At 39.0% G+C, this 26,175-nt stretch overlaps 1 protein-coding gene across 1 annotated transcript in view; it reads left to right on the top strand.

The window, feature by feature from the left end:
* The window catches only part of TBC1D14 (TBC1 domain family member 14), a 68,288-nt gene that overhangs the window by 36,011 nt on the left and 6,102 nt on the right, over positions 1–26,175 (top strand). The window contains exons 4-12 of the mRNA XM_075708892.1: positions 4,122–4,240; positions 6,914–6,996; positions 9,001–9,118; positions 10,805–10,911; positions 11,814–11,894; positions 13,311–13,405; positions 14,456–14,527; positions 15,880–16,008; positions 18,953–19,062. Coding sequence (XP_075565007.1) covers positions 4,122–4,240; positions 6,914–6,996; positions 9,001–9,118; positions 10,805–10,911; positions 11,814–11,894; positions 13,311–13,405; positions 14,456–14,527; positions 15,880–16,008; positions 18,953–19,062 — 914 coding nt within the window. The remainder of the gene's footprint in view (positions 1–4,121; positions 4,241–6,913; positions 6,997–9,000; positions 9,119–10,804; positions 10,912–11,813; positions 11,895–13,310; positions 13,406–14,455; positions 14,528–15,879; positions 16,009–18,952; positions 19,063–26,175) is intronic.

Below are 26,175 nucleotides of genomic sequence, written 5' to 3' on the forward strand. Positions count from 1 at the left end.
TGGAGCGGGAGTCGAGCAGGCTGGTGTCTGCCACTGTCACCCAGCACGAGTGTTTCACGTTCGGCTGCCCCGGAGAGCGGTTGCCTTTAAACAAACAGGGCCGGAGCAAGATGACCTTGATGGAGCAGTTCAGTTGTGCCGTGCTGCCGGCCCCCGGCGGGGCTCGGGCCACAGAGCTCTCCCGGGTAGCGCAGCCCGTCGTTCGGCGCTTCCCCGTGAGCCGGTGGGTCAGGTGTGTTTCTCCGTAGAGATGACCGAGGATCCCTTTGCAGGTTAGCTTCTCTTTCTTGAACAACTGGCGGAGGATCGCCGCAACTTGAGCGTCTTGCATCTCAACTGCACGGCTCTCAGGATCCACCCGGAATTAAACTTGGTTTCGGGGGGGTGTGTTTCTGTGGGGTTTTTTGGTTGGTTGGTTTGGGACTTTTAAAACAGTGCTTTAATCTACAGCATGCTTTCTTAGAACATCTTCAAACCCTAGTTCAGCTGTTGTGGCTGAATGCTGAACAGGTTAAGATGAAACCTGGAAGAAGGCCTAAGTGATCTCAGTGATAAGGGTGTATTCGAAATCGTAAACAATCAGCCTATCCTAAATTGATCCTAAAATTAACTTGCAACCATATCGGCTTAGTAACCCCTAATTACAGTATATGATTTAAATAGACACTGAATTATTTGTGCCTATGCTAGATTTGAGCCTGGTTTTAAAAAAAAAAAAAAAAGCTTAAAATGAGCTATTGTGTGGTTCAGCCTATTGCAGTATGCCTGTATGTGCAAATACTTCTACTTGCTTGGTCAGCAGATACTGTTAATATGAGTTTATGGAGGCTTCAGTCTGCTTCATTGCTGTATCATACATTGTGCTCTGTTCAAAATTGCATTCTCTTCTTACTGGAATAAAAGATCATTTTGAGGAGCTTTTGTCCTTCGTTGTGAATTTTGGGCGTTTTGGTTTTTTGTTTTGTTGGGGTTTTTTGGGGGTGGAGGGTTTGTTTTGTGGTTTTTTTTTTTTTTTTTTTTTTAATTTTCCCTAATTAAAAAACAGTCTTGTAGATAGTGACTGTCACCAACAAACATTTTTATTCTTTTTTTGGCTACCAGTGAAAAGGATGAAATTACTACAAAGGACTCATACTGGTAATCTGTTAAATGTGCCACTCCCATTTTTGTGCTAGTCTGGCTTCTTTACTGTAAGGTGGTACTGAGTAGAATACGTCAGTGAATACTTGCTGACATGCAGGGTGGGCTTTTGCTCTTTAAGAGGTCTGAAGAACTGTACTAATATGCCAATACTGTAACTAGCCACCCATATTCCAAAATAAAACATTGCTTAACCAAGAAATTCTTGGAAGAATGATATGTGTAGTGCTGGTCTGGAAAACTTTGTGCTTAGCTGAATGAGATTTCCAAATTGATTGTACTGTATGGAATAGAATCCCCATTGCAGCCCAGTGTGTGCAGTTTTTCTCACTTTCCAAAGGCAATTTTGCTCTGCAGTTGGCTTTCAATGAAAGAAGGCCCTGAAAATAATTTTTGTAAGCCAAAATTAAGCCGCTTTTCTGGAACTTCTGCTGTGATAAGCATTGTGTGCGTGTGTTTTAATATCAAGTCCTGTGATGCTTTAGGGAGATCCATATATGATGATTTCTGTATATTAGCAGTTTCTTGTGGCTGCCGGATGGTTTTTCTCTCACTAATAGTGTCTCAAAGGAGTAAAAATGTTAGAGATAGGGACAAGGTTCATCTTGTCTGTGGAAGCAGTGATAGAGGTTAATAATTGACTATGTTCATTTGTGAAAAATAGCTAATTAAAAAAATCAGTCTCTTAATAGAAACTGGGAGAAAGAATAGCCATTTGCCTCATTCCTGTCAGCACAGTGGGTATACTCTGTAGTTGATGGTGCAGCTGAAGCATGTTATGATGGTGCACTCATGGACTGCTGCTGTCAGCTGCTTGCAAGGAGTTATTAATGCAGGAATCATGTCTTAGCTTTCTGAATATGCTGTCGATCACAATACCTTTTTACTGTATTTCTTTGCTTATTTTCTCACTGGAGGTTTTTTTTTTTTTTTAGTAAACAGCTTTGTCAGCATGAGCACTATGCCTTTACTAAACAAAGCTAAGTACTATTCAGTAGTTGAAATAAGTTTTTCTTGGTTCTTTTCCTTGTTTTCAAACTGATGTCATGCACAGCGGTATTAACTGGTATTAATGAGCCAGACATTCCGAATTCGTGACAATGTCTCCTGTCACAGCAATGCAGGCATCATAGGATTGATGGTTGAGACAGTGCCCAGTTAACAAACAAGGAAAAAGAGGATTTTTTCTGTGTCCCGAGAGCTTCACAGACCTGCACCTATGAGTCCCACAGAACTAGCTTGAACTAGAATTGAATTGTATGACACAGAGTAGAAAACGGCAGCTGTGTTGCTCTGCATTCATGTGTGTTTTTCATCCATCCTTTTTTTTTTAAGGTGGGGTTGGAGGAGAAGACCTTTCTGGAAGTGGTAGGGATCTTGTTTTAGTTTCTGAATGATCCAGGATGTTCTGATTGTGTTGGAAGGGTTAGATCTATTGTCCAAGGAAGTTTTGACACAACTGACAGGTTAGGTTGAGAGAAAGAAATCAGTACTGTTGGAGGAGTTGTTTGTGCTAACGGGAAAAATCCATGGCTGGAACAGTGTTCACAGTGTTCATAATGATTAGTTTTAACAGTATAGTTTCCGTTGTTGTTTTGTTTTGTAGGGGTTTTTTTGGTTTTGTTTTTTAATTTTAATAGAAATGGTATAAACAAGCTACACATGAAAGCAGGTGGTTTTTGGAAGTGGCAAAATTCTTCAAAAAATTGAATGTAAAAGTATGTATAATATGGATTTGGTTTTTCTGTAGGACTGTTTGTCCGTGTTTGTTGTTTTGTGTATCACTGATACTTTGAATACTTAATGTTTGCTATAGTACTTCAAGCTTTGGAGTAGATGGGAGTTCTGTAAAGGTTGTTTTATCCCATTAGGTCATGTTTTTGGTACATTTTCTTCCAAAACAGTGTTTGTAGGAAGCATAACAATATCATGTAATGTCAAGTCCTCTAATGTAGATCATAGTGATACAGTAATTAAGGGTGGAAGGACCTCTGAGGGGCTAACTCCCATCTCAGAGCAGTCTGCTTAGACCAGGTTCCCAAGGCTCATCCACCTGAGCTTTGAATGCCTTCAAGGTCAGAGGTTCCACCACATCTCGGGAGACTTGTCCCAGTGTTTGACTACCTTCCTAGTGATTTCCTTCCCGCCCTCCCCGATCGGAATTCCCGTTGTAGAATTTTGCGCCTGTTGTCTTCGTGTTCTTTATACAAGCGCCCCAGAGACACGTACTCAGCCTTCACCGTCTTGTTACTGCTCTCTACCAAAAATCCCTACAAAGCCTTCTCCTCGGAAGGCTGAACGAGCCCCGTTCTCTCAGCCTCTCTTTGTATGGCGCTTGCTCCAGACCCCAGTCATCTTGGTGCCTCCTTGCTAGTCTTGCTGTGATGTGTCAGTGCCTGTATTACAAACACAAAGCAATACCTTATGCTCTGTTATGACTGAGGATTGTTGTACTTCAAGGCATCATAGCAAGTGTGGGATTTCTGTCTGACCGTGATTTTAACCTTTTTTTTCTTTTGCCATTATTGAACTGTTGCATCTGAAAATAACTTGAGTAGGAGAAATCTTACGATGAGATCTTAAGACAAGGAGCTTGTGGTCATTTTTGGCTTCAATTTCAAAATCATGTAAATCAAAAATATTTTAAATAGGTCTTATTTTATTTCTCAGATAGTATCTGATGTTTGTAAGCTCATTCTTAGCAATACTTTGTAAAAGCAGGCTGCCAGTCAGAGGAACTGAAGATGTTTCTACAAATGGAAGGAATGGGGAAAAAAGATGAAAACTCACTCCTGAACATAAATTTTAACATTGTTTTCAATTCTGAGGTTACTCTAGTTGGATAGCTTTGAAGGGGCTGCAGTTGCGCAGAGATGTGAAAGCATTATCTTGAAGACTTTTGTAGGCCCTGTTTGAATTCTCATGTGCGTCATCTTGGTGTTCTCCACTGTTTTAACTTGCCCTGTCTTTTGCTTCCCTAGGAATATGAAGAAAAAACTGGACGAGCTCACAGACCACTCTCTCCTAAACAGAATGTGAGGAAGAATCTTGATTTTGAACCACTCTCCACTACAGCACTTATTTTAGAGGACAGACCAGCGTAAGTTTTGGGAAGTACCACACTGAGGGTCCCTTTAAAATTAGGCTAGCAAAGCTTTTCTTACTGTTTTGTATTTGATTGCTCTAACGTAAACCAGATGATTTAAAATTTAAAGTAGAAATATTTTTCTGGCTAGTGATTATGAAAGTGGCATGATTATGAGAAAAAATATTCAAACAAAAGTAACTTTATTTTATAATAAAAGCAATGGCTTTTATGAAGGGAGGTAATTAGGGGAGCAGGGCTCTAGTTTTGAGTAATTCTAGCTTCTAACCATGAATAAGGGATTTTTATTTTCCCTGAGAGAATGTAAGCATAAAAATGAAGCTGGTATATGCTAAAGAAATTGAGAAGCAAGGATACAGTGTCCTGTTTACACAGAGAAAGACCACACCTCCATAAATAATGAAACAATATAATGATTGTTCTGCAGTGGGTTCAGCATTGCATTCTAAAGGTTGTCAAGTACTTGATAGGTTGTTTCATGCTTCTGTTACTGTAAGGAGATTCTTGCATCTGCAGACTAACTCCATAACGATTTACTGGCAGCTGCTCTACCTTGGTTTGCTTGTGAATTACACAAATTCAGTCATGCTTAGTCAATTTTTGAATGGTACCCAGCTTTACAGGCATGGTGTCTGCATTTTTAATATAGCTGTGCATTGGTGTAAGGAACTGGCGTAACAAAGGTCTGTGTTTTCATCAACAAATCTGTATGCAGAATGCTCATATCACAGTAGTCTAGTTTTAGGGTCATTTAAGACACTTTTTGGCTTGACTGGTAGACTGTGTGACAAGACTTCTTGGGACATCTAGAACAATGTAGGAGTAATTATTTGTCATAGCAGGTTTTTATTGTGTACAGCTGGAAACCATACTAGTTTATTTGTTGTATTTAAAACCTGTCTGTTAAAAATCATTCTTGATGTGAGATAATCCGAGAAGTACGCTGTTCAGATAGATGGAATTAGTAGTGATACATTACAGGATAACATTCAGATTTTGCTTTCTTTCCTACTCTTGATAGACTGAGAAACTCCTAGCAGAAAAGGTATTTTTAAGATTCTAGACAATTGAATGGTCGTTTCTTTTGTCTAGTAGGGAAAACTGCTCTGGACAGCAGTACTGCCCTCTGAATCTTTCTAAATAATCTTTTTTAATTGTTTACTTATAGTTTGTGTACCTTTTTTTTTTTTTTTTTTTTTTTTTTTTTTAACCTATCAGGCTTTAAGTAATTTCTTCTTGATTTCCTATGACAAAAAGATTTAAGACTTCTGGAAGAAAAATGTGGTGAGATTTTTTTCCACAATGGCTGCTCTTGATTTTGCATGCACTTGTAGTGTTTAGGTAAAACCTTCTAGGAAAAATCTATATATATTCCATAGTACCTCTAGCTTTAACTGGAAAAGTCTTAATAGATTCTAAACATCATCTCACATGTATGGTGATGTCGTTAAGAGAAAGGACAAGTAATTTAAGTGGTTGAATTTAAGTTAGCAGAACTTGCATTGTTTCATCTGGCTTTCCTTTCCAAACTTTCCCTAACTTACACCATTTCTAAAGACTTGGATTTAAAAATGCTGGTCAATTTACATAAATGAAACTGGAACAGAGTAGATTGTTCTCTGTGGTTAACAATGACACTAATGTGAAAATCCACTTTCCTTGTTCTTGCAACAATCTTGATTTTAAAAAATATGCATAGGCATGTATCATATGGCTGTGCATACTTCACAGGTAACACCATTATGTAAATAGTAAAGCATACTACTATTAATGGTGACTATTGAAGGCTAGCAGCTGCCTTATGTGTGACACCTTACAGGAACGTGGAAGTGAATTTTTGCGTATCTTTTTTTATTAACCAAAGATATAAACTGTCCTAGGAATACAATACAGTGTTCTACAATACAGAAGAACAAAACACTTAGTCATTTCCTGTTCTGATGTTTTGGTGATCCTGTGGTTGTATGAGATGCATAGTGGTTATGTTAATTACAAATATGATTAGCTTGAAGTTAATGTGGTCTGATATATGAGCACGTGTATTTGTGTGGCAGAGATGTTACCAGTCCAGGCTTTAATCACAAATCAAAATGGCTGTGTTGGTATTGATAAATGGAGAATATAGAGGATGCCACTCGTTGCTGTAGAAGTTGGGGGGGGAGGAGTTAAGCCTTTAAAATAGAAATGGGGTCTCAGAGAGCAGAGGGGGAAAAAGAAGCTGGTGTAGGGAGTCATTACTGCATGGGTAAAGAAAGTTGTGGATGTAACTCTTAATGGTAAGAGAGAGTATGGTCTTGTATCTTATCTGTAGCGATCAGTTTAAATCAAAACTACCAGCTTGGTATATACCAGTATATTCCCTTTGTTTATGAAGATCAGCCTGTGGGTTCAGTTGCTTTAATAATAAAAATGCTGAATTTACCAAACATAAGGAAATTATTCAGCATATTTTGTGTATAAAAGTAGTAGCTGGTCAGTGTTCTTTCCTTCTCTTCTGCTGACTCTGGCAAGAAAAAAAAAATTCTTTCCAAGGATCTGTTGCTCTACTCTTTGATCAAATATTTTGACAAGCAGTGGTATATGCTTTTCTTCTAGAAGTGTCCACAATTTTCTTTAGACAGGTTTGCCAACTTCAAATACTGATTATTATTATTTTTTAAATTTAAGGAACCTCCCTGCAAAACCAGCAGAAGAAGCTCAGAAACACAGACAACAGTACGAAGAAATGGTGGTTCAAGCAAAAAAAAGAGGTGATGGAATTTCTTGTCTTCAGAGGAGACAAGTAAAGTTAAGGGGTATTCTAAACCTGAAATGCACTTGTGTCAGTCTGTTGCTCTGTAGTGTGAGGGATCTGTACCTCCCCTCAAAGAAGAATCAGTCCAGAGAAGAGAGAGGGATGACGGTAGTTCCATTAAAAAGCCCCACGCCAAGCTGAAAAAGAAAGCAGTCCTAGAATCCAACAGGAAAGAATTTTTTAATTTGTAACTCTTCAATAGTTGAGTGGCATCTGTTTGTGGATTTAAAAGCTTACTAATATTTTGGAGTAGATTATCAGTCAAATTAGTGAAGACTAGACTTACTTAGATAACTACAGGCTGTTTGATAGTTTCGTGTTGGGAACAACCTGTTGAGGCTGTAGTACATAAATACATAATTTTCCACGTAGGAAAATGTATGTAGTTATGTTCATTTGATAATCTGTCTCCCACTTAAAATTTACAGCTTTCCCAAGGTTTTGCTCATAATTTCTTGTCTGACATTGTTCACAGAAGTGTCTCAGCAGCACTGTACCATGCACATCAGGTAGAGCTGACAGCTGTGGTTTTCTTCTGCTGATATTTTTGACCATCTGGGTTTTCTAATAAAAACAAGCATTGCAATAATAGGAAATTTGGAGTTGTAGAAGTTTTATGTCCAGTGAGAGCTACTGGAATTTTTTTTTTTTTCTTTCCCAGCTGGCCAGACCCCTGAGCCATATGAAACAGTGGAAAGGTGATAGGAACAGAGGACTTGCTTGCTTTCTGCAGTTGACATATTAATAATAGTATCCTCTTGTGGTTTTGAATATCATACACCTAGCAACAGAGTTCCAACTTCATGTGACTCCCATGTTAGTATATCCGCTTAATGTGTAGTAGTCCAGAGGAGTTTCTCTGTTCTTTCTTTGCATGTAGGGTAGATGGTTTGGAAGAAGTGGGATGGTGCTCAAGTTAGGCAATGGGCCAGGTCCTTGTGCTGTCTTCACTGGGCTGGAGTATGTCATTCTGTCCAGATAAATACTCTGACAAACCCATTTTCCCGAAAGCCACTCCAGATGAACAAATTTGTAGAGTGATGTATTGTGTAGAGGTCAGGAAATCAAAGAGTGTAAACACCCTCTTTTTGTTTAGAGAAAAATGCAAAGCCTGCATTTAGGCAGGCTTACAAAGAGCCCGTATCAAAGCTGAAAATACTAGGAGGCAGTTGGTATGGTTCTGCTCAGGCACGGCTTCTGTTGGGCTGTAAAGTGGACCCATTAGGTTGTGTGTCGTCATTCCAAAGACCTTGTTCATGGTACTGGTGTTCTTCAGTCAGTTTTCCTTGCCAGGTGAGTACCTTCCTATGTTTTAGGCAGTGTGTGTGTGCATGCACAGGTCCTGTCTTTCCTGTTCAAACTAAACATGAAAAATGTGTTCTTCATGAACTGAAGGTTTCCAGTATATATGTGTTTGTGATCAATGACATTTAGATTAACCATATGCTAAGTAGCGTTAAAAAATGTGGCTCTTGTGATTTCCTGACAGTATATCTAAATCATAATTTACAAAGACCAACACATAAGAGTGAAAACAAAATACACAATTTGTATTATTTTAGCCTGTGTTTTTGAGTCTGCCATAAAAAAAGGGGTGGGGCTTTATTAGGAAGTCCTCTGACCTGTCCTACTAGGTGGGGCTTTTGGCTGTCAGAGATGCTAATTCAAAGTTACTAATGTGGTTAGATTTGAAGGGTCGAAGGAGCCATACCCTATTCAAGTCCCTTTGTCCCATCCATCGAAAATCAGCCTTATGCATAGTTCCACTTTTTTCTTTATTCACATTTGGCATCACTGCTTAGCTTCCTGTATGTCTGGGAAATTTTTAGAATTTGGACAGTCCAGTGTGCGTTTAGGTGAATATAGTGTGCTTTTACATGGCTATATAGCCATGAATAGCTAACTCTGAATATTTGGTTTCTGGTTTTATTAACTTAAAAAGGAAATTGCTTTTCTGCAGAGCTTAAAGAAGCCCAGAAGAGAAAGAAACAACTGGAAGAACGCTGTAAACTGGAAGACAGCATCGGCAGTGCTGTTTTAACGTGGAACAATGAAATCTTGCCCAACTGGGAAACTATGTAAGACAGTATGTTATACTGAGTTTTAATTAAAATTGCTGAGTCTGTATCCTGAAGAGAAGTTACAAAGCTAGCAAGTATAATTTTAAACGGTCTTGGAAGCTTTTGTTCAAAAGTAGCTTGTGGACAGCTACAAAGAAAATGAGCAATGTATGTTTCATTATTTCTACAAGGTGGCTCAAGTGAAGCAGTTACTATTTGTTTGTAATGGAGGTTCAGAATATTCAGAAACTGTGAAATGCTGAGAAGTGATCTGTGGTAGAGAATGTAAAAGCAGAAAGCATAATGCTTGAACACCATGATTTATCAGAAATGAGCCTTCCTTGACTACTTGAGCTGTTGATGTTATAATATCAGATGTAGATGGAAGTACGTGTATGGTATTATGAAGCCTCTTTAATTACAGAGTGGTATACCTGCTGGGATAATCAAGTGATGGAAAGGAAAAGTAGGGAAAAAATTGTTTTATAACAATTAAGTGCTGAAAGATTTTCTACAAAGACACAGCACAGGCAATTGGTAAGCTACCTTCGCTGTCTAGTTTTCATGGACTTTGCTAGTCACCTCAAAAAAACCCAGCCCACCACCACAACCACCAGCCTCCACAGCACTCACAATTGCAATTTGCTTAATCATGGAATTCAGTTGTCCTGCGAATATATAGTAAAAATATGGATGGAATTTGTTGGAAAATGCGTTTCTGGAGAACTGAAGTAATAAGTATAAGCAAATTGCAGATTTACATGTCTGTCTTTTAGTATTTGAGGATGCATCTGTTATGGCTGCTGTTTAAATAAGGACACCTTTTCCTGTATTGGTTTATAAATCCAGAAGTTTCCTAATGAAATTAATTACAGAGTGGTATACCTGCTGGCATAATCAAGTGATGGAAAAGAAAAGTAGGGAAAAAGTTGTTATAAACAATAAAATGCTAAAAGATTTCCTACAAAGACACAGCACAGGCAATTGGTAAGCTACCTTCGCTACCATTATTCTACCTTTTAGTTCAGAATCTACTTTTAGATAAATGGATTGTTGTGTTTTTTGTCACTACCACAAACTTTCATTGGTGCTTAGATGCTATTCTGTTCCTCCTTCTGGGCTCTCAGATCAATCAACATCAGCTGCAACCATTTCAAAGCCTGTGTTCTGTTAAAATGTTTTTCATGCTCCCACCTAAAAGTTGTTACTTGTTACCTCTTCATGCATTTTTTGGAGGGTTACAGCTGCAAAGCTGGGTGGGAAACTGCATGTTTCATTTGCACAGCAGGGTGATGATGGAGGGGAAAGGGTAGACTTCCATAACTTCTTTCTGTATTTAATTTTACATAGAAATTTAAGTCTGTCCAGTCTTTAGCGTAGGCGGTGGCATAGATATGGTTTTCATTTTCATTTGTTTATTTCTGTCCTCTATGATTCTTGCTGGTCAAGTGTGGTTGCAGATTATGGATATTGTGATTGCAGTGCTTCTGTCAAAATAAGGCATTATCTTGGAAGGAAGTAAGCTTTCCTTTACAGTTCAAAGCAAAATAGTACTAAAGAATGGGTATGTGCAAACCACGTTTGACTTCTTGGCCTGTTGATGTTCATTTTGGTTTGGATCCCTGCAGTAGTGGTAGGAGGACACATTTGCAATTCAGCTGGCAATGAAATATTTATTAGAATAATCTGTTTTATTTTAAACAGGTGTTGTTCCCGTAAAGTTCGAGAGCTATGGTGGCAGGGCATCCCACCGAGTGTGAGAGGCAAAGTCTGGAGCTTGGCAATTGGCAACGAGTTAAACATCACCCATGGTGAGACTGTTTTGTCTACCTTGTCTTACAAAGAGAAATAGTGAGGGGACAGTAGTGTATTTATTATGGTGTATCAGAACCTGAGGTGTGGGTGTGAGATGTTGCCTAGTTATGCTTTTTTAGTGGTGCTTTGAGGTGTTTTGTTCAAAAATACAGCGCCTTTTAATCTTGTAACTGCTCTAGGACTGCTGCTGTGAATTGTTTCTGATTATTGCTGTCACTGTGTCTTGCTTTGATGTTAGATGGAGATAGTCGGAATTAATGACTCAAGCTTTTTTTTTTCCTTTTTGAAACTTAGAATTGTTAATTTTGTAGTGCCTACAAATATGCCTATAGTGTAATTCCTTTGATTTAGAGCAAGACATTAGGTTTGTGAGAGATTAAAAGACCCCTGGGAAAATTTGTACTTTTGTTTATGTGTGCGTTTCTGAAAATAGCAATAGTGTGCTGCTTCAGAGTACAGAAACACACAGCTCTGAAAGGCTATCATATGTAATTAATTCCAACGTGGAAATGTGGTAGACTGCCTGTACTCCTGCTGCATTGTGCTGCTTTTCTGTGCTTGGCTTAGTTACCTTTGGTGTAGTTCCTACATGGAATTTTCTAGACTTATCCTAATTATCCATTCAGACTATAATTTTGAACACCAGTGCTCTGCAAGAAAAGTAAACGCTTGAATATAAAATGGAACTTGTGCCTAGATTGCTTTTCCTTTTCACTTAAGTTATAGGTCAGTGCAACAAGTCTTTCAGAACCTACTTTGACATTCAACTACTGTTAGAGATACTGTTACTTGTAATGACTGGGGCAGCATTGCTCGTATGGTAGGGAGGTAGAACCTGACAGTGGATGTGAACATACACAAATAGTAGGCTTGTTTTTCTCTGTTTTTGTCTTTCCAGAACTGTATGATATTTGTCTGGCTCGTGCTAAAGAGAAATGGCGATCACTTAGCACAGGAGGGGCTGAAGTAGAATGTGAAGGTATGCTTTTCATGAAGGATTTATGCTGCATTACAAAATAAGAGATTTTGTAAAATTGTTACTTAAAATGAAATCACAGATTTTAAACAAAAAAATTGAGCTATAAAGATGCCTCTGGTAAAAAGAAAGCTTTTTGTGGGAGCAATAAATAGCTGTATTCTTTTTTCTCAATTAAACTATAGTCTCTTAAAAACCACACTTGTTCGTTTTTCTTTACAAAATATCTCTAGGTACAATTCGTATTTGATGCTAATTTGTAGGAAAACTAGGAAAGTTTGGGGATTATAATTTGAATTGCAACACTAAAATACTTTTCTGCATCTGAAGTTTTGGAATTAAAACTCAAATTATAGCAGAAAATTGCATTTTAATCCCTTATTGCAGCTTTGAGCCCATCTCTTGAGTCTGTTTCAGAGAGCAGCAATTTATTTTTGCAGATGCAGTGGTTTGAGATTTGCTAATTGATTGGAAGAGTTGTCTGGTTTTGAGAGAGTGTAAAACTACATGCAGATGCTTGAAATTGCCTTTGGTAAGAAATTACGCTGAGCAGAAAAAGGAGAACATACATGCTGGCATTTATCAACAGGAAAATATTTTTGATTGGAAATCCCCTACTTTGTCCTCTTAAGATCGTCTGCATCTTAAATAAGATGACATCTAGTATGTTTCCAGCTTACTCTTGCAGTTTATTTTCTGGAATGTGTATGCTCATGTGATTGGTGTAAGCATTGGCTAGTGACAGCTCTTGGTTTTTGATTGCTTGATAAGTAGCAGTAGGTAATTCCCAACTATACTTACCACAACAGACAAAATACAAATAAAACTTTTTGATATCGGGGAAAAAAACCTAATACTTTAGAACATTACCTTATATGAATCTGTTTCTTTTATGGAGAGTGTATTGCAGTGTCCACGATCTTTAACAAGACATACTAAATAAGCATGATTTTGGAAGGAGAGCTGACAGTAGTAAAGATAGGTGGCATCCATCAGATGTTTCTGCTTTAGGACTTCTCCCTCCCACCACAACCTTTCCACAGAGACAGCTCTTCAGGAGTGACTGGGAAGCCTTGTTGAGGGCGAGGGGTCACAGGTTAACAGGCTGGTGTCTGTCTAATGATTTGTCAGCGAATGCCAGTAAAGTGCCTGGCCTGCCTTGTCCTGCGTCTTTCCCCCCATTGCTTTGAAACATATTGAGGGTCAGTGTGCACTGCAGGGTTGCTTTGAGTCAGGACATACTTGCTCCTTAGCCTGTGTGCTGAATTCAGGGAATTGCCCTGTCTATACTCTTATTCCCTAGCATTTGCATCAAAATAAATGAACTGTGCAAAAGCTAACCTTTACTGGGGTGGTGGGGCAGCAGGAAAGCACGTAAGCTGATCCATGTAATAAATGCAGTACCTTTGGCTGTTGCAGATGCTGGATTTTCTGCAGCTGACAGAGAAGCAAGCCTGGAGTTAATAAAACTGGATATCTCAAGAACATTTCCTAACCTCTGTATATTCCAGCAAGTAAGCCAATGTTAACTTTTGTGTGACTTCTCAGAACAATTAAGTTTACATAATCTTGCCTGTGCCTTGGTTGAAACAGCCCGTTGAGTTCAGATCTTGAAGGAGGAGACATCTTGAGAGGAAAAAGTTCCTAAAGATTTTGGAAAACTGTAAATAATCTAGAAAAGAGTAATCTCAAGGTACTATACATTTGGAAGAAGCAAAAAACCAATCTGTTGGCTAATCATCATGGTTCGTGTAGCCCAGTTTATGCTGGTTTCTGTCTGATGAAGTGATGCAGGTGAGTGTTTCCAAGTCAGTGAATCAAGGCTGCTGGGTTGCAAATACACAGTAAGTGAGAGAGCACACAAGTCAAGCAAGCAAGGTTTGGTGGCTTTTTTGTTTGTTTGTTTTATGCAAGACCAGTTTAACTTGTATGTTTCTGGTGTGCTTTAACAACTCATTTTAACCAGGCATTTTGTCCTTCTATACACAAATTTCAGTAGCCCTGTCAAAAGTTTAGATTGTGATAAGCCAACATTTTTGGGTGAAAAACTTCTCACCTTTGGAAATTCTCAGCCAGTTACAATACTTACTGTAAGATATGGCAGCTCTAAATAGTCAACAGTGTGAAATTCTTTTTAGCTCTACATGTCATTCTTGATATGCTCTGTGTGTGTTATAGCATATTGTTGTTGTTTTAACTACTTTCATCATGATTGAATTCTGCCTCTAGTCTAATAGACAATTAAGTAGTTCTCATTAGTGTTCTGCTTTTTTGGCACTATTGTCAAAGTGCTGCTAAGCTGTAAGGAATCTCTGAGGTTTACATTCCCCTTGTGTAAGGATTTAGTATGTAATTCATGTATTGGATGAACTGTATGCTTTTGTAATAAATGTGGTATGGAGGGCTGTTTCATGCTTTTAAAGCCAAAATTATTTGGAAAGACTTGGGGCTGTTCAAAGCTGCAGAGGGGAATAATGTGTCCTGCATCAGAAGTAATAGCATGGAAGGGATTTTAACGTTTGTTATATACTCAGATGTATTGTCTCGTTCTTGTTTAATTATAGGGTGGTCCTTACCATGACACGTTGCACAGTATTTTAGGAGCCTATACTTGTTACAGACCTGATGTAGGCTATGTAAGTGAAGAAAATTTTTTTTGGGGGTGGGGAGGGAGAACTAGGGGGAGGGAGGATTGTGTTAATCAGTCCTTTATAGACCAGTATTAAATGATTTTGTGAATACTTGGAGGGTTTCTGTGTGTTTTTTTCTATTCCACGACATGCTTGAGAAGTGTATATAATGATTCTGTTGCTAGATTTAAGCTTTTTAACAGGTTAAGCATTTGGAAAACTCAAAAGTACATATTTGTAGTGCTTAAAAATTGGAGTCAGAAGATGTTCTTAAACTGGTCCTTTGAAGTATGTACTGTTCTTAATGGCAGTGCTACTGAGGCTGTTGTGTTGAGTTGATTATCTTACTCCTGTTGATATGCATTTCTGTGCCTTAGCACTGTGAGCTTGTGGAACAGTCTTTAAAGCCATGCCCATCAGCTACGTGAGCTCTCTCAAAGTATTTGAAGTAGTGATTATGAGAGGACTGAGTGGATTTCAGATACTTCATTTAGTCTTTTTTCCCAGAGCAGGTGTATATATATACATATATGAGCTTATTCTTTATTTGGGAGCAGTTGTTTTAGAGAAGGCAAATGTAGAAAGATTACGTTCTTCTGTGAATAGCATGGGATGCTTGGCAAAAACTGCTGCATGTGGCTGCTGGGAAGCTAGAAAAAGGGCAGATCAGGTGGTGTCCTTCATTTGGCATGGAACCTGTTGTGTTGGGAAAGGAGCTTGTTCCTCAGGTTTGCGGGAAGAACTGTCACACCTTGGTCCATGTGACTCTGCAGTGGCAGCGTTACACGCTCTGAGCGAGCGAGCTTTGCCTAGATTCAGCATTGATTCCATAGCATACTTTGTAGAATAATGCGAAAACATCATGAGCTTATGGTAAATGAAACATGAGCTTAATCTTAAAATGCAACTTACTGCTTGTCAAATGAGTCATTGCAGTTGTCTGTAACTGCCAGTAATTGATTGAAAAAGAACAGGCTTTGTGTCTACTGTCCTAGTCCAGTTTTCCACAAATAAGGGTATATATGACCCATCCCTAGGAGAAGAGGGATTGCTTAGAAACAGCTTATTCTTAAAAAAAAAAAAAAAATCTTTATTCTGTATGTTTGAAAGTGCTGTCATCCTAGTCTGTCTTAGGAGTTTTACTTAGAGCCTTTGAAAGAAGGCACCATGGGGATCATTAGCTATCATGCTCTGAACATTCAATACTAAAGGGTCACATGGGTTAAAAAATCCTGCCTTTCTGAACGTTCAGCAGCTCAGTGAGTGCATTAAACACTAATGATTACGAGGACAAAATGAGGCAGTATTCTTGGAAGAATACAGTTATTGCTGAACAGTAATACTTCTCCTTTCTTCAGGTACAGGGCATGTCATTCATAGCAGCTGTATTGATCTTGAACTTGGATACTGCAGATGCCTTCATTGCTTTTTCTAACCTTTTAAATAAACCCTGTCAGATGGCATTTTTCCGTGTGGACCATGGCCTTGTAAGTATGCAAGAAAACTGTAATCTACATGTTGTAGATATGTGTAGGGAAAGCTTAAAAAAAAAAAATTGATGGGCTCAGTAGCTTGAAAAATAAGTCGGTCTATTTTAAAGCAACATGCTTGATAAACAACACCCACCCCCACCCCCCCACCCCCCCCCCCAGCACACACATGCATGTGCACACCTCTTCCAAAAAAAGAACCAAATGAAAACCCATCCCACTAACCTTTTTGAACAGGCAGGTGGATGAAATTGTTCAGCTGCTATTTTATGATGCTCAGAGAATAGTTATGAGAATATTATTGTATGGGCTTTTCAAATTGAGCATGGTAGTTCAAAGCTGAAAACACTTTAATATTATAAGAAGTGTCTTGAAGGTGCTTTTTATCCCAAACCATAGATGGTTAAAAATAGGCTGTTGCAGGGAGAACCAGGTTTCCCATCTCTTGTTGTAGCAGCTGTGTTTGAAAAGGAGCCTGGGGGAATCAGATGAGCAGACCCCTCCAATTTTCAGTGGGAGCTGGTTGCCTAATTCTCTCTGGAGTCTCTAAAATTCCTTGGTAGCATGTACATTGGGCTACTTGTGTACCGTAGCAAAATAAGACACATCTCCTGAAGTGTGTTTTTTAATTTAAAGTTGTGGGGTTTTGTTTTTTTTTTTAAAATACATGGCATTCTGTATTTCTTTCTCGCTTATGTACCTTTTAACACTATGAAAATAGGATCTGCTTCTCAGGAGTTCAAATGGGAGAAATAAAGCAAGGGAATGGATGACATCAACAACAATCACTCCTGTTGCTTAAGCAGTAGGACACTAGGGATCCTATCAGTATTTCCTGCTGGAAAACCAGTATGTAATTCCCTGTTGCAGCCCCTGAATCTCACCAGTTGTAAATGCCTATGGGGAGAGGTATCACAGTGCAGACAGCATTGCTAGAAGGAGTATCAGTCCTTCTCCATTACTGTACTTGGGAAAAGAGGACATACTCATGTGTAAACATTGTTCTTGTGAAGATGATTTTGGAATGAAATTTGCTAGAATAAGATTTTTTTTTTTTTTCCTTAGCTGAAGTAGTGTTTTTTGGTATGCTCTTGGATAGTGCTGTTTAGTTCTGTTAGCCTGGCTAAATAGAGGCTCCATGATAAATGAATGCTTACAGAAGAGTAGAGATGGTGATACATGAAAGAATATTAACATATCATGAAATTACAAAGCCATGATTCACATCAAAAGAAAAACTTTGTACCTAATATTTCAAACAGAGTAGTGAGACATAAAGTGAGACAGTTTTGGCTTCCTGTGGTTAATACACTGATCTGCTGTCTACTCGCATCTTTTTGTGTCAGTTTTACAACTTAATAACCAAATGCTGATTTATCTTAACATATAATAAATTAAAAAAATAAAACCAGCATAAGTTAGTTGTGGAAATAATTGTAATTTATACAGATTTATCTTGATTTCTTTTGTTGGTTACAGTTTTATTAAACTAGTATTTTTTTTGTTAATTACTACTAAGTAAATGTCTTGTCGAATGTGGATTTGATAAAGATAAATACCTGAACTGCTATTGCATTTCTAATAGAGCTGCCTGTGTTACTATCAATAGATGTGATTGTAGCAGTTATGTGTAAAATCCCTTCTCTAGAGTATTTTTGAAACGCTTTAGTAGAACTCTCTTACTGTGGTGCTAGCATGTAAACAGATCATTTTGGAATTAGGACTGTAACTGATAGTTCAGAGATTTTACGTAAATTTGTTATGACTGTTTCTGTAGAATACACCCATCTCTGAATGGCTTTTAAGCCTTATACTCATACTGACTACTAGGCTCAATTTTTTATTTGCTGCCGTTAATGAAGGTAGTCTACCATCTGTCACTTCATTCAGATGAAACGGGAAAAACTTTTTTAAGGACACTTAAAAAAACCGGGAAACAAATCTGTCATCCTTTAAAAGGATCTCAGACAAAAGGCTCCTCTTTTCCCTTTACTGCCTTGCTGTTTTGGGGAGAAGCATGCTGATACAACTCATACTTTGAAGTAATCACAGCCATTCTTTATTGCTTTTATTGGGGTATTGTAATTAAAATTACTGAATCATTCAAGGACTTTGCTTAACTTTTCTCCCTATAGTATGAAAAGGACAGGGCGGGGGTGAGGGTGGAACGAAAAAGCCTTTTGTTTTTAACTTTTAGTTGGATTGGAAGATTTTCTTTTTCCATGCCCTCCATTATGAAATTTGACCTAAATATTAAAATTTTAAAATAACAGGAAAGTCTTTGTGTTAAAAGGAGTACAGTTCAGGGGTTATGGTATCAGATGGGAGTTACAATCTGTTTCTCTTGCATAGGTGTTTTGTCTTAATCTTTGGCTTTTCTGTATGAACTCCGTGTCTCCTTCTTTGCAATAGAAATGTTATTATTTTAAAATGTATAGTATAAAAGAAGCTTTGGTATTAGAATATGATTTATATGAATTATATGAATATGATTTATATGAATTATTGGAGCCAACTGGACACTTCACTCTTGCTGTGGACTACTAAATTATTTTAGTACCGTATTTCATTTTATAATCCATTGGGCCTTGGATCTTATTCAGTGTGATACTAAATTACTGCCACAAGCATAAAGCACCATTCTACTATCATAATTATTTTGAGAAATCAGCAAATAACTTCTCTGCTGGTATTTTTCTTTCCAAAGGAAGCTGGCCAAGACCCAACACAATAATTATATTGTTTAGTATGAGAACAGTATATAGGGTGGATCTTAAACTCTGTGTGCTTGCAGATGCTGTCCTTTATGTAAATATTTTGCTTTTTATTGTATCATGTAATTCATACGATCCTGTTTTTGAAGAGCATTAATCCAGCAACAGATAATATATTTAAGCCTATTAATACAGCTAACTGCTTTCTCTCCATTGTATTTTCCCAGATGTTGACTTACTTTGCTGCATTTGAGGTATTCTTTGAAGAAAATCTGCCAAAGTTATTTGCTCACTTCAAAAAAAATAACTTAACTCCAGACATCTATCTTATTGATTGGTAAGACATTGGATTGGAAAATATAATTAATGTGCATACTAGCGTAGAGCTCTATGTCAGTAGTCATGCCAGAAGCTGGAGTGCTCTTGCCTGGTTTAGTATTCTTTTAAGATGAAGGCTTTATCTTTTGTTCAGTACTTGAGTGTCAATCCAAATCGTTCCCATGTGCTTCTGTGGTGTTTAACATTTGCCTAACCTTTATTATTGTACTTCTGTTGAGCTTGAACCTTATTTTGAAATACAGCTGTATAGCACTTAATCCATATTCAGTGCATATTTGGATTGATCTTCTGAGAAAATCTGTCAGTTTTTCTGTTTTATGTGCAGGTGTGTATCAGGGTTGTATATCCAGACAGTATTGCTAGTCTTGCATTTGAAAGTAATAGTTTGTCCTCTTGCACACAACAGGAAGAGAGTAGTTAAAACAGAGTATTTCTATCCATACAACAAAAAGCTAGAAGCTACAGAAAAGCAAGCACCTCGGCTTTTGGCAGGATGAACTATGGCTGCTGGGCAGTATCTCACTCACATGTTAGGTGGTCCCAGATCCTGTTTAGAGGATCCCAGTACAGGTTGTTTAAAAACTGATCTTGACACAGTCCAATTGTTGAATAGTTAATGGGCATTAGCATGTTTTTAATTACTGCAGCTATTCCACTTAGCAGACAGGCAATTACAATCTTTTTATTTGGCGAAACTGCCTTCCTTTTTAGTTCTAGTGTAATTAGAACCTTTTTCCTTAGAGAGGAAAAAAGACACGGATATTATTTGCGCTCCTGCCAAATTTCACTGTGGTATAAGGCACTCCAAATTGAGTATTTGCATTTGTGCCTCTCAGGGTTTGGTTTGGGGCAGCTAAAATGTCTCTTCTGAGCAAGACTTCGTTGTCAGTGTCAGGATGATATGAAATCTTTCTTGTGAAAAATTGATTTGCCCTTAAATTGTTGATAACTTCTCCTGTTCTCAGGTATCTGACTAAATACCTTCAATAAAAGATGGAATTCCCAGTATTAACAGCATTTTTTTCCTGAGATTCATAAGTTTTTATTTTGGAAAACATTTGTATTGTGTTAATGCAATTCTACCTGAACCAAGCTCTTGATACCCTGGTGATTTTTAAGACCTAGTTGTTAGCACTGAACATGTTCCTGATCCATTAGACGGAAATCCATTTAAAGTAATTCAGTCCAATCCAACAGCTAGAAGTTTGAATACCTGAGTTTTCATAGGATCACAGAATTGCTGGGGCATTGGAAGGGACCTCTGGAGGTCATCTAGTCTAAACCCACTGCTCAAAGCAGGGTCAGCTAGAGCAGGTTGCTCAGGAGCTTGTCCAGTCAGGTTTTGAATATCTCCAAGGATGGGGACTTCACAGCCTCTCCAGGCAACCTGTTCTAGTGTTCAGCCACCCTCACAGTGAATAAGTTTTTTACTTTCTTATGTTTAAATGGAATTTCCTGTATTTCAATTTGTGCCTGTAGGCTCGTGTCCTTTCACTGGATACAACCGAGAAGAGTGGCTCTGTCTTCTTTATTCCCTCCTGTCGTGGTTTAGCCCCAGCCAGCAGCTAAGCACCACGCAGCCACTCACTCCCCCTGCCCCGGTGGGATGGGGGAGAGAATCAGAAGAGTAAGAGTGAGAAACACTCCTGGGTTGAGATAAGAACAGTTTAATAATTGAAATGAAGTAAAATAGTAATGATATTAATAACAATATAATAATGATGATGATGATGATGATGATGATGATAATAATATACAAAGCAAGTGATGTACAATGCAATTGCTCACCACCGGCCGACTGATACACAGCCCGTCCCCGAGCAGCGATCGCTGCCCCCCGGCCAACCCCCCCCAGTTTCTATATTGAGCATGACACCGTATGGTATGGAATAGCCCTTTGGCCAGTTTGGGTCAGCTGTCCTGGCTGTGCCCCCTCCCAGCTTCTTGTGCACCCGGCAGAGCATGGGAAGCTGACAAGTCCTTGACTAGCATAAGCAGTACTTAACACACTGATGTTTTAATTGTTGCTATCAACATTCTTCTCATCCTAAATCCAAAACACAGCACTATGCCTGCTACTAGGAAGAAAATTAACTCTATTCCAGCTGAAACCAGGACACCTCCTGTCAAGCATTTTTACACACTTAGGTCTGAGCCATCTCTTCTCCTGGCTAAACAGTCCCAGACTCTCCCTGTGTATCAGATGCTCCAAGCCTTTAATCGAGTTCATGGCAAGCTGGACTTGCTCCAGTGTATCCATGTCCCTCTTGTACTGGGAAGCCCAGAGCTGGCTCACCAGTGCTGAGGAGAGAGGCGGGATGACTTGCCTTGGCCTGCTGGCAGTGCTATTCCTAATGCAGCCCAGGAGCTTGTGGACGTTCTTTGCTGCAAAGGTGTGTTGCTGACTTACATTCAACTTGTCATTCACCAGAACCTCCATGTCTTTTTCTGTAAAGCTGCTTTGCAGCCTGCTGGCTTCCCACGTGTATTGGTGTCCAGGCTTATTTCCTCCCCAGGTGCAGGACTTGGCATTTCCCTTTGTTGCACTTCATGAGGCTCATGTCGGCTCATTTCTCCAGTGTCTCAAGGTCCCTGTGGAGTGGTGTATCGATCACTCCTCCCAGTTTTGTATCACCTGCAAACTTGCTGAGGGTACTATCTGACCCATCATCTAGGTCTTTAATGAAGACATTTAGAAGTATTGGATGAGTATCAAACTCTGGAGTACTCTACCAGTGGACTGGCTTGAAGGTGTACTTCATGCCACTAATGACAACCTTCTGAGCTTGGCAGTTCTAGCCAGTTTTCAGTCAACCTCACTGTCCATTTATCTAGTCCATACTTCATCAGTTCATCAGCAAGGATTTTATGGGATACAGTGTTGAAAACCTTGCTAACATCAAGATAAACCACATCCATTGCTCTCACCTCATCCACCAAGCCAGTCATCTCATTGTAGAAGGCTATCAGGTTGGTCAGGCATCATTTTGCTTTTAAATCCATACTGACTTCTCCCAATCACCTTTGTGCCATTCATATGTTTTGAAATGATCTCCAGGAATTTTTCTTCCATTACTTTCCCAGGGATAGAGTTGAGGCTGACCAGCCTGTAATTCCCTGGATCCTACTTCTTGAAGATCAGAGTGAGATTTCTTCAAGTCCTCGGGAATCTCCCCTGATCGCTGGGACCTGTCAAAGATAATTAAGAGTGGCCTCGCAATGACACCAGAAAGTTTCCTCAGCACTCATGTGTGTTATCTCACCAGGTCCCATGCACTTGTATATGCCCAACTTGTTTAAATGTTCCCTAATGTAATCCTCTTCTATCTAGAGTAGGGCTTCCTTGCGCTAGGCTTTCCTGCTGGTCTGGAGGACCTGGGATTCCTGAAGACAAATCTTCTCAATAAAGGCTGAGATGAAGGCAGTGAGTACCACAGCCTTCTGCATGTACCCTGCCCCATTCAGCAATGGGCTCATGTTTTCCTGAGTCATCTTTTCTGCTGATGGACCCGTGGAAAGCCCTTCTCATTGTCCTTAACATCCATTGCCAGATTCAACTCCAGCTGGGCTTTGGCTTTCCTAGCCCCTGCCCTGCATATTCAGACAATGTCTCTGTATTTCTCCAGGGTCATCTGCCCCTCCTTCAGCCTCTTGTATGCTTCCATTTTGTATTTGAGTTTTGTCAGGAGGTTCTTGTTCACCCAGACAGGCCTCCTGCTGCCTTTGCTTGAGTTCCTTGATTTTCATATGCCTCTTGCACAGAGGGTAGTGTAACATGGGCTTTGTTTGACTTGGCTTTTACACTGGGATTAAATTTTAATGCAACATGAAGGAGAATGAGAGGAGGGGGAATGGATAGGCTCATTTCTCCGAACATTTGATGGCAGAAATACCATCAGAAGGATTTTTATGACTGAAGGCTGAGAATATTAAACTGAACTAGATCTATGCACAGAGCAGGAAGATGCTAGAAAAAATACTGGAATAGGATAGAAGGGAAGGAAGAAGGCAGAGGCTGGTATGTTCAATGATAAGAGGAAGGATGTTGAAGTTATATTGCCTCAGACAATGTTGTGAAAAGCTTGTGTGTGGAGGAAGCAATTGAATAAAAGGGATATCAGAATAGGAATACTGTAAACATGCTGGAGAATAACTGGATAGACAACATTAAAATTATTAGGTTATCATCTCTTTAATGGATTGCTAGTTTAATATCATGCTGTTGTAAATAAGGTGATTTTTTGTGTGTGTGTGGAGAGACTAAAACTGAGTGTCTTCGTGGTTAATATCACTCTGTTGTCTAACTTTCAGCTTTATATTGTAAAGAAGAAATCCTGAGGAACAACACCAGAAATTGGAGATTTAGAAAAAGCCTGTTTTGACAAAAGGTTGAAGGTTTACATTCCCCTCAGCAATTTTGCTTTGATAGATTAGCCTTGTATTTTCTTGAGTAAACATTTATGGGATCAGTTGTTCTCTCTGAGCACATTTATAGGTTTGAAAAAAAAAGACTGACTTACGAGCAAAGGACTGAGGTGTTGCAGTGTGAGTGTGTGGGGCACATCAGACCTCCCCTTTTGTTCCTTCTGTGGGTATTGTTAAGAACACTTGAAACTTAAGTCAGGAGTGATTGTGGATGGTGCTTCTCCAGGTCTTTGTACCAATGGACTGACAACCCTTAGCATTTCTTGCTGACTACCTGCATCCATATTAAAGCTGTTTATTTTAATCTCAAGAACAGTTCACTCTGTTCCTCCCCACCCCTAGGGAGTCACAACACTATGATCTTGCACAGGAGTGTAGGCTAGTTGAGGTAGTCCTACCCAATCCTATATTAAACTTTTTTCACACTTGCCTTGAGCTAGACAGCTTGTCCCACTCTGTCTTTCATTTTGTTAGATAGTGGAGTTGGTATTTAACTGTGTAAGATTTAGGTATAATATTTAAATATGTGTGTGTATATGTGCATGTGTATATAAGTATATGTATACATATGTGTGTGTGCATACATACATATACTTTCTCCTTTAAAATACTTTGATCCTGTAGGAAGCAGATTTAGGTTTTTTGGGGTTTGGTTGTTTTTTTTTTTTTAAATGGCCACTGGAAACTTAGCAAATTGGACTTTATATGTGCTGTCCTTCCGTTACTTCCAAGAAGTAATACAGAAAAGATGTAAGGAAAAGTCAGGTGGGTCCGTGTTCTCACAAATGAGTAACTGTTAAAACTAAGGACCTTGGAAAATGTTGTTTATAAGGTTGCCTGTGGCTCGTGGCTGACAGTGAATTTTCTGTAGTGCAGGTATTGCTTCATTAAAAGCAGAACTGTTTCTGGAAGGAGAAGAATGTGGATTCAGAGTGTTTAAAGTCAGGGAAGAATATGGTACTGCGGTGCTCTGAATAGGCAGACCTTTTGGTTGTAGGTAAAAATCTCTATGAAACATCCTTGCTGTAACAACGTCACTTTTATTTAAACATGCATTTGTTCTGAGCCCCGAAGGGATGCCTGCTGCTATGCCGGTGGCTGGCATGGTTACTGTGCAGGCATGTGTGCAGTAAATCTCAGCTGGTGCCAGCTCTGGGAGGGCTTCAGTAGCCAGTGCTGTACAGACCAGTTGCTGGGAAACCCTCCTGCTCCTGCTGCAATTACAGTGGAATCAGGTAGTCTCCTTTGTGCCGCGTCCTGTAACCAGTGCTGCAGGGAACGGCGGTAAGATTCGTATGCTTAAATCATTTTTGAAGAGGTATGTTCTTTGGGTTTTCTTGGGGCTGGTAAAAGATTTAGGGAGGGGAGGCCCCTGCCAGTGCAGTTCCACCACTGCCTTCTGTGATGGGAGAATACCACGGACTTAACAATTCAATTAAAAGGTGTAGCGGCATGATTATCAGTGGATACCTGCCAGAAATAAGGCATCTCCTTTAAAAAGGACCCATGTGCTTCAAGCCCAAACTCCCAACTGAGAAATCTCACAGAAGAATTCAAAAGCTAGCTAGTTTTTACTTTTTTTTTTTGAAGAATATAAAAGGAATCAAGTGTGAGAGAGCTGCAGAGAGCAACGTGCAGTCAGGTTCACGGAGAATAGAGGGGAAATAGTGTGTCTGAATAGCCCAGTTCTGGCCTCAGCTCTGTCAGCTGATGTACCGCAGGCTCTTGTGAGCAGAGCAGAATGTGGATTTGCAAAAGACACATGCTGTCTATTTATGGCCTGCTGCTGCTATACAAACACCTCTTTATCCCTAGTCAGAAAAATGATTTTGGCAATAATTATAGCCAAGGGCTTTGTTTGTACTGATGGATTGATCAGTTGTTCTTTAGTATTACATTGACTGTCGTCGTGCTTCATGAACACTAACGTTCTATTGATGCCATTTGCTTGTTATGATAAAGGTTCAAGCCACTTTATGTGGACATTTGTAGTGGGCACTTCCAGTGAAGTATCTGTAAGCTTGCTATCTGTTACATTAAGAAAAACGTAGTCCATGTCATGCCAGTAACTCTCCACCCCCCAAAAAATGAAGCTTTAAATGCATGCCTCCTTTTCAAAGAAAAAATGGACTGTAATTCTGTCCAAAGGTTTATGGTGACATCCTGATTTTTTGAATTGGAGTTGTTACCAGACTCCAAAAATCACAGTCTTCAGCCCAGTTTACAGTGTGCTCATCCTTATGTCCCTGCAGGTTAGGGTGGAATCACGTGAAATATTGCGCTGCTGTGTATTACTCCTAGGTGAGAGAGCAGGGCTTTTTGGGTGCTTCTGACTGGTTGGAAATTGCTCAGAAACTCACGCAGTATTTTTAGTATATTGGTACATTTTACAATGCAGTCAGATAGCTGCGTGCTAAAAAGTTGCTCTATTGCAGTCAGTATTGTATAGTACATAATATTTAAGTTTTTCTTTTCCTAATAAGGAACAAAGTAAATGCTTCCACTTTTTTTTAACTGTAATGATTTTAAAATTGTACTAAATAAACTGTTACCAACAAGCTTATTGCAATAACTCTAAATGTGCTAATGAGAACAGATGCTGCTATACAATACAGTAATGCACGAACACTTAGATGCAGTCTTTGTCTCAAAGCAGATGTAGTTGAAATTGATACAAAATGTAACA

The sequence above is a fragment of the Pelecanus crispus genome, chromosome 4 (assembly GCF_030463565.1).
Source record: "Pelecanus crispus isolate bPelCri1 chromosome 4, bPelCri1.pri, whole genome shotgun sequence".
Lineage (NCBI taxonomy): Eukaryota > Metazoa > Chordata > Aves > Pelecaniformes > Pelecanidae > Pelecanus > Pelecanus crispus.